Raw genomic sequence first — 9,944 nt, forward strand, 5'->3', positions numbered from 1 at the left:
TTTGCCAATATAGTACTAGTATACGCTTTTGACTATGAAAACTATTAGACCGTCTAAGCGTGATAGCTGCCTACTTGCGCATTAGCTTACGTGATTACTCTCGAATTACGATAATTCTAATAGCGAATTGAGCTCTGTACAAATGTCATATCAAACTCTAATTTGTTGTAAAAATATCTTTACTTTGATATTTGATTCTTATCCAATAGTTGCTTCTTTTACTACATCATACTTCAACTGATGCTCAAACAACTCCAACTCCTAGCCCAACCATTCCAACTAGTAAGTGATTAATAAATTTACTTGTATTCAAACTTGGCTTAGACAATAACACATTTCCTTAACCTGGAAGATTACTTGTCTATCACGCTCCTTAGTAAACTATGTTAATACCTGCTATTCTCCTTTTAAAAATTCATGAAAAATTTCAGTGTGTGTGTTATCACATAAAATCTTTCAATCATATTTTAATTCAGAGCTTTCCTGCCCTACTAACTACTGTCCAGTGGGTCTTACATGCGAATCAGATCAGCAGTATAGATGGTGTTGCTACACTGACTTCACAGATGGAAAAAAATACTGCGAATGTCCTAATCGATTTCCTCAGAATCCTTATACTTGCGAGGTTGCAAGAAACTTCGGTACATCACAATGATCAAAATCATAGCATAAAATTTTTAAGCTTCTGATCAAATCTTACTACCGTACTGAACAGTACATCAAACATAGTATTCGCTATTCAAGTACTCGATCTTGTAATAGTCCATCGCAATGAGATAGTAATTACTGTCGAAGGTGCTAAACACTATTTAATTTATTTCATTCCATATCATATTAGATGTATGTGGCCAGTCAACAATAATTGCCAGTGATAGCAGCCAGTTTATCAATTACACAATGAATTCTGGTGTTAGTCAAACAGACTGTTTGTGGACTATTAAAATCCCTGATTCCCTAACGAATTCTAGCCTTTATATGGAAACAGTCTCTATCAATTTAACAAGTTTTGACAGTTGTCGGGATGTCTGGCTGGCTTTGTATGCTGGAGATATCGGAAAAACTAAATTATTTTGCAGTTCAAATAATCCTATCATATTTCGAAACAATACGGTTCAAGTTTGGTTCCGCGGACTTAATCGTCGCACCTCCCAAGGGTTTAGTCTTAAATTTTCTGCAAGTACGTCAAATTTAAATTACACTCGCAGATAATAACCAGAGATTAATTATCAAAATTTAAAAACATTATTTTTACATTTGATATATAGTTACTGATTCATGCCGAAGTTCTCCCTGCCTTAATTCCGTCACTTGTATTACTCTGGTAAATAATTCGTACAGGTGTGATTGCAATAGTGGCTATACAGGAGCACGTTGTGAAATAGGTACAGCAATAAATTCAACCTAGTATCTTATACCTACACCATAGCTAGATCAAGTTTCAGAACTCGATATTATTTTACAATTGATAATCTTCCGATAAATCTATTTGATATGCCGTATAAATAGCTATAATTAGCGAATCTTAACAATTGTCGATTAGTATTAGCAAGGCGATATATAATATAATATCATTGCAAAACTTAAAGAATTATTCTTGAATTTATTACTTTCGATCCAGTTCTAAAATTAGATATACCTTTAAGAAGTGAAAGTATTCGTGTTACTATATCTAATAATTTATACATTATAACATCATTTAAACTTAGAAATCAATATAACCAAGTAAATTACTGGCACCGATACCATTTTAAGTTAATCTTTATGCGATAATTAAGAAAATTCTTAGAAAATATCAACTTGAATAATCTCATTATGAATTAATTTTGATTCAATCATTTCTATTATGTACACCGGTAAATTCATATTGTACTAATATATATTTAAAATATTCATTCTACAATCGCTATACGAGATATGAACTCATGCCGTAGTTCTCCCTGCCTCAATCTTGCTGCTTGTACTAGTCACCAAAATAGATCGTACACATGCACTTGCAGAGCCGGATACTCTGGAATAAATTGCGAATCAGGTAAAATGGTAAATTAAACTTAGCTCTTTGAATATAAATTACGATCGGATGAGGTCTCAAAATTCGCGGCTATTTATAATCAATAAAATATTATACTTAACAAATATATACATAAAACCTATGTTGCGGTTATCCTTTTCTAAGGCTTATACCAGCCTTAGTGAGATTGTAGACTGTATACTGCAGGCTACGATATATCTAAAATTATTTACATCTAAATATGTGATGTATTTCAAGCCTCTTTTAATTTCTAAATAGATATCAATGAATGTGCCTCCAACCCTTGTCAACATTTAAATGCTACTTGCCATAACAATGTTGACTCTTATTCTTGCAATTGCCCCTCTGAATGGACTGGCACCAATTGTGAAGTCGGTAGGGTAAAACTGTGATTTAATAATTTAAAAGCAATTCTTCTACAGTACAAGCAAATGTAGAAGTATTAAAGTTATGAAACAACATGAAACAGATGGAAATTTATGTCGTACGAGTATACCATGTCTAAATGGAGGAAATTGCTCATTTGCTGGCATAAACGCATATAATTGTAGCTGCCAAAATGGTTTTACGGGATTGATTTGTAATCAAAGTAAGACTATCCAAATAACAGTAAATTTCGTCCTAGGATCGATTTACAAATACAGTACTGTATTCATTTCTTTAATACCATAATTCGGCTTTATAAGATAAGATATAGCAATCGCAGTCATATTCACATCATCTGAGTAAGCTATAATGAATTTTCTGATTCAGTTATTAACATATAGAAGTACACACACTATACATATATGTAGTACTTAAAACATACGCAACTTTTACATTAATGGGCTACCAAAAGAAAAGATCGGACTTTACATGTACAAGTTCGAAGTGATAAATCAAAATTTTATTCGCAGATATTAATTTATTAACAGTAAATAGCACTATACAGTACCTAGTCTGAATCACTGGAGTACTGTAGCCAATATGTAATTGTTATATTCTATAAATTTATTTTCCTTCATTTACAGGTATTAACGAATGTGCATCGAGTCCTTGCCTTCATCCTAATTCCTCTTGCATCGATGGAGTAAATAGGTTTACATGTAATTGCCCCTCAGAGCGAACTGGCACATTATGTGATATTGGTAAGATTCACTATTAATCAGTTAAATTTGAAGTTACTAATAATTACACATTTGGGTTTTTACACATCAAGTAAATTACTCATACTAACTAATTCCTGATACTCTTTCTGAAACGTTATAATGAGTAATTTCATTCTAAGCGCGAACTTCTGCCGTAATTGGCGGTACAAGCTCAATTGCTCATGCATTAGTGTGTGCATTTATTTATGTACTTGACCTTTGGCTTTACGGGTCAAAACCGCTAGCAAAATTATATTACTAGTGCACGACATTATTTCTAAATGAAGGAATTAATCGTTTAAAAACCAATAATAAATCAACTCCTATCATATTATTATAATTGTAAACAATTACAAAATCATGTTGCAATGTCTTAAGAGCTATAAATATTCTACAATCGCTATAGATATCAATCCGTGCCGTAGTTCTCCTTGTCTCAACTCCGCTAGTTGTAATAACCGACCTGATGGATCGTATGTGTGTAGTTGTACAATAGGATATTCTGGAATACATTGTGAATCAGGTAAAACGAGAAAGACGATAAATTAGACTTAGTATCTCAAATATAAATTATGATCGGATTAAGTTCTAATAAAAATTATTACAATTACACTTATCTACAAACTTATATCGTACTAACCCATATGTCGTAAAATACTTAATCTATAATCGTTACAGATGTCGATCCGTGCCGTAGCTCTCCTTGTCTCAACTCCGCTAGTTGTAATAACCGACCTGATGGATTGTATGTGTGTAGTTGTACAATAGGATATTCTGGAATACATTGTGAATCAGGTAAAACGAGAAAGACGATAAATTAGACTTAGTATCTCAAATATAAATTATGATCGGATTAAGTTCTAATAAAAATTATTACAATTACACTTATCTACAAACTTATATCGTACTAACCCATATGTCGTAAAATACTTAATCTATAATCGTTACAGATGTCGATCCGTGCCGTAGTTCTCCTTGTCTCAACTCCGCTAGTTGTAATAACCGACCTGATGGATCGTATGTGTGTAGTTGTACAATAGGATATTCTGGAATACATTGTGAATCAGGTAAAACGAGAAAAACGATAAATTAGACTTAGTATCTCAAATATAAATTATGATCGGATTAAGTTCTAATAAAAATTTCCCATAAAAATTATTACAATTACACATATCTACAAACTTATATCGTACTAACCCATATGTCGTAAAATACTTAATCTATAATCGTTACAGATGTCGATCCGTGCCGTAGTTCTCCTTGTCTCAACTCCGCTAGTTGTAGTAACCGACCTGATGGATCGTATGCGTGTAATTGTAGAGCAGGATATTCCGGATTACATTGTGAATCAGGTAAAACGAGAAAAACGATAAATTAGACTTAGTATCTCAAATATAAATTATGATCGGATTAAGCTCTAACAGAAATTGTTACAATAAAGCACATCTACAAACTTATATCATACTAACTCACACGTTATAAAATATTCTATAATCGTTACAGATATCAATCCGTGCCGTAGTTCTCCTTGTCTCAATTCCGCTAATTGTAATAACCAACCTGATGGATCATACACGTGTAATTGCAGAGGCGGATATTCTGGATTGCATTGTGAAACAGGTATAACGAGAAAGACGATAAATCAGATTTAACGCTTCTATGTATTCTACACTTAGATTAAATTTCAGAGTTCTATGCTATATTATATAATTAACAAATTCATATACGCCGTACAAATACCCATATATATACCGTATGTGTATGCATTTCTTACCAGCAAATTTTAGCAAATAAGGATATAGATAAAGTCGAGTATAATTTAAGTAATTGATAAGTTACAATCTCTTACTAATGCAGAAATCAATGAGTGTTCATCAAATCCTTGCCGAAATGCAAATGCTACATGCATAGATAAATTAAATTCCTATGAATGCTCTTGTCCATCAGATCGTACGGGTCTGGCCTGTGAAATAAGTAAATTCACTTGATTTAAAGTATTTCATATAGCGATTAAGATAACTGATTATTTAAATTAATTTTTACCTCCTAGACATAAGTATATGCAGCCCAGTCAATCATCCATGCAAGAATGGGGGAACTTGCATAGTTTCATCTAAAGCTAATAACGCCTATAATTGTCGTTGTTTGACTCTCTATACTGGCAAAAACTGTGAAATAAGTAATCTGTTTTATGTTTTAATTTGAAAATATTTTTAATCAGTTATTAGTTGAAAATGATAATTATCTTTGCACTCCTTCTAAATCATTATTATTTAGAGTATGATCCGTGTTCATCAAATCCATGTAATAACAGTGGTACATGTTTGAGCTCATCAACCGGTATTACCTGTAAATGTTTGATTGGCTACACAGATCCAACATGCTCGACAGGTAAGTTAAAATAAATAATTGAACTTGTCAGGATAATTCGAAGATTGTAGTACATCCAAGCAGACAAGAATACTTTTAGATAAATTTTACAATTGCTACAACTAAAAAGTTTTGTAGAATTGATGATGTACAGTAATCAACTATTATCCTATTAGAACTGAATAGATGCGATGATTATCCCTGCTTAAATTATGGCACGTGTCAACACCTCGGACGCAATAAATTTACGTGCCATTGCTCTGAAGAATATACTGGAACTCTATGCCAAATTAAAGGTGCCAAATATCTACTGAAGAAATCATAAAATATCAATTTATGTATAATCATTACATGAGATATGAAATCTAGATGTAATTTATAATCTTAGTATCTTCTATCATGAACATATTGAAAACTTTGAAGATTCGTAGACTTATTTAAATAGCGCTGGTATATTTTGGACCAGATACTTCTTACATTTTTCTATCTTGCATTCCTAAAATGAATCATTATCCTAAAAATTTTGCAAATTTAATTTAATGATAGGTAATCAAGGTACCATGGGTAAAAAATTTGCTTTTCCAGTTTCTAGTAAGAGTTTTTTCGAGATTATAATAACTTTCCACGAACCAGGCGTGGTAGATATTAATGCGATCTATAAGCACTTTCTTCCATACCAGATAAAGTCCAAATCTGCTGCTACATTTACCGTGAGGGATATTAAAAGGAACTTTTCTAATAACATTAGCCAGCTAACACGTAGAATAGTTGAAATTGAAGATCAGTCTATATTTACAAGAAACTTTGACGAAGTTATCTATATCAATTCTACAAATCCAATCAGTGTATCTATTCATGACATGGGTACAGAAATATTCCGAAAAATTGTTTTAATGCTGCCTAAAGCAACTGCCGCGAAGCAATACATTATCCCATTAAATTCAATAATTAACAGCGGGTCTAACTTTTATTTGCTGACTCTGGAGGAAAATACTACTATCGATATTGACTATTTCGGCAATCGTGATCAAATGCAATCAGAATGGACTACCCGACCTAATTCATATACACTGATTCCTGTTAATGCTACAAATTCGCTTAACAATACTGCTAGAATTACAACATCTAAACCTATCTTTGTATTCTTAGCAAGTACCAATCATAATCCAGATATGACATCAACTCCAAACTTTATGGCTGGTCCTACTATATCCTTGCAAATACCTCCTATATCATCACTTGGGCAAGATTTCATCATGACAGAATTGCAAAATAATGATACGCACATCAATCTTGTTACGCCGTACAATGAAACTATCATTACTATTAATGGCAATCAATTCAATATAAGCAAGATTGGCGGCAATCTTCAATTTAAATTACTGCTTGCAAGAAAATTCGAGATAATTGATCAAGAGCATATTCTATTACCTGATACGCTTTATCTACAATGTAGTAAACCGTGTTTACTTCTTTCTAGCCGTAATACGGATATAAGTTATGTAAATATGATGACAACAGTAACATCATTTGTTCAAGCTATTAAGCACTTTTCTAACCGTTACTGGATTTCTAATGTTAACTCCTTTATAAGTGGCTTAACACTTATAGTACCAAGTAATGAAACTAATGGTTTACGATTAAGGCAAGCAAGATTAAACTCCAGTAATTGGACTGTCCTTAATGGAATTGACTATTCTATTATCAAGCTAGATAGAAAACTAGATCGTCTAACCGCAAATAGTGAAATTTATCACGTTAATCGTAATGTAAAATTTAGCATGCTGCTTAGTCTAAGTACTGATTTCGTGTTTACATATTTGCCTCGCTTAAATCTATTGCCACATAAAATTTATTGCGTCAAAGATAATCCTTTGCCAGGAGATAAGTTTGATAATGATTGTGATGGGAATATCGACGAAGAGATTTTTAATGGGGTAGATGATGATCAAGACGGAAAAATTGACGAAGATACCCAAAGTATACCGAGCATTAGTTTATCATCTTCAATTACCTCGTATTCATGTGCTGATATTGCTGAAAGCCTTAAAAGTATTTCTGACAAGCCAAAAATAATTACACCGCCATATTGCCCTCTATATATTCACAATCAAACAAATAATGTTAAAATTACTTACGTTGATTCTAGGCCAATCCTTAATGGATGTCAATACGAATTACGCAGGACGTGGTCATTTATAGATCACTGCAGGAACCAAATTATAAAAACCCAGACTATCAATATCTTACTTGCAAATTATAATATTTCTTGGCCAGAAGATATTAGAAGTGATCGTTGTCCGTATAACAGCAGTAACGATGATGATAAACCGCAGGTTCGATTTTTAACCAGAAATTGCAGACAAGATGTAATGAAGCTGGTAACCATAACCCACCGAAATATTACTCGTCTTTATTGTAACCCATCTATCATTAGAACTTGGACCCTTCGTCTTAACTTTTTTTGCAACATAACGAGAACGCACAATCAAACAATTAGTCTGTTAGCGGAAAAAGGTTAAAAAATTTAATCAGTTAATAAAAAATCTACTGATGGATGATTATATTCTTAAATGTAAAATCTTAAAGAAATATTACCTTTTTCGTAAGAAAATTTAAACCATGAGGCAGCAAGTTATTGCTAACTATACAAGTATTATTAATTAATTTCGTTGGTATGAATTGCAGAGAATTATTACATATTCTCTATTTTATTATCGGTACTTTCCAATTTAGATCCGTTGACTTGTAAGTCTCTCTGCTCTAACAATGGCACTTGTCAAAATATACGCAATAGTCATCGCTGTCTATGCCAACCAGGATATACTGGTTCATCCTGCGATGAAGGTGAAATGTAGCCAAAAATTCTTAGTCTTAACATGAAGATTCGATATAATTCAGAGCCATGATAAGTTGGATAACTATAGAACTAAAATAAATAACACAATATCTCTAACCCTTGACGCTAACTACCAGTATCTTTCAAATAGAAATTAGCAAATGCGCCTTACTCAAACCATGCAAAAACTACGGCCGGTGTACGGATCTGTTTAACGATTACCGATGTAGTTGCAATCAATATTATACAGGAAAAGACTGTGAGGAAGGTAAATTTTATTTTTCAGTTCTAACCTATATTTTTAAATTCACTTCGATAAACATAGTATATACCGCGTACTGTGGTAACTTCCTATAGTACTGTAGGTGCTATATAACCATAACGGTAATACCTTACTGAGTCAATTTTTTTTTTAAACTTGATATAATATTTATCATAGATATCAACGAATGTCGCCTTAATCCATGCCAAAATAATGGCCGATGCATTAATATTGAACGAGGATATCGATGTACTTGTCCGCCTAAATTTGAAGGGCCAACATGCGAAAAAGGTAATTAGAATTAGAATTACGAGCCTAGTTTGATTATCGATGGTCCATTGCATTTGTTCGTCAAACATTCGCAGATTAGAAATATACCGATATTAAAAGTTTCTTCCTTGTCGGTATCTCATTTTCTAATAGAAATTATTGGAGAAATCACGACTTGCAAAGCAGAAAATTCTACCGTGTTCTGGAACGAAACTCTAGCTGGCCGCATCGCATATGCTAAATGTCCACCTGGTAGTGCAGGTATCATTTGGATAATCCTCCTTTAGTGTTCACATATAATGTATATGAGTATACCATAATTGTGGGACTCTATCTTAGCTAGACTTGATTTATTGCTTATAAAATATCGATCTTGGCGATGAATAAGCAATAGCACTCTCCGTCTAAAATTAAAGTGCTCCCATAACTAATTCCTGTATACTCGTTATCATCATTTTCTTTATTAGCACATTTGATTCTAATGTGCAATGCGTACCCTTTTGCTCTGTTATCCTTTTACTTTACTATTGAATATGATTTGAATTATTTACAAATTGGTAAAACAAAGATTTAAGACCAGCTATATTTCTAAACAGATCTATCGATAAATCACCGTGCTTATTAATATATCTAAATCATTGCCTATACCTACCATTTCTATTAAATGGAATAGAATTTATTGACTGATAGTGTGCAATAAGGTAGCCACTTAGTGCTTATCACGAGTAAATAGCACGATTTATCTAAAAACAAGATCATAATTTGCCCGCATATTCATCAGAAGTGAACAAATCTTGATTGTGTATCCGATCGATTCAGTATTAAATCTGTAGCCCCATCATACCTTTATATAACAAAGAATTGATTAATTAAATATAAATTGTCTCTGCATCAATTTCATTAATTTTATGTTTCAGGTTTAGCAAGCAGATTGTGTAAAAATTCTTCAACACCTGCTTGGGATATTCCTGTTTTTACTGCCTGTACATCACCTAAATTTAATTCATTACAAGATAAAGCAAGTATCAAGCTAAATTGGAATTTATT

At 32.5% G+C, this 9,944-nt stretch overlaps 1 protein-coding gene across 1 annotated transcript; it reads left to right on the forward strand.

The window, feature by feature from the left end:
• Nucleotides 1–1,977: 1,977 nt before the first annotated feature.
• On the forward strand, nucleotides 1,978–8,917 carry TRIADDRAFT_4054 (uncharacterized protein; the record flags this gene model as incomplete). Its single annotated transcript, XM_002108260.1, has 7 exons — nucleotides 1,978–2,029; nucleotides 3,040–3,156; nucleotides 3,563–3,679; nucleotides 5,014–5,130; nucleotides 8,215–8,373; nucleotides 8,517–8,633; nucleotides 8,805–8,917. Coding segments are annotated over 7 exons (792 nt in total), but the record flags the coding sequence as incomplete, so codon positions are not given.
• Between the last annotated feature and the right edge of the window lie 1,027 nt (nucleotides 8,918–9,944).

This window comes from Trichoplax adhaerens, genomic scaffold (assembly GCF_000150275.1).
Source record: "Trichoplax adhaerens TRIADscaffold_1 genomic scaffold, whole genome shotgun sequence".
Taxonomy (NCBI): domain Eukaryota; kingdom Metazoa; phylum Placozoa; class Uniplacotomia; order Trichoplacea; family Trichoplacidae; genus Trichoplax; species Trichoplax adhaerens.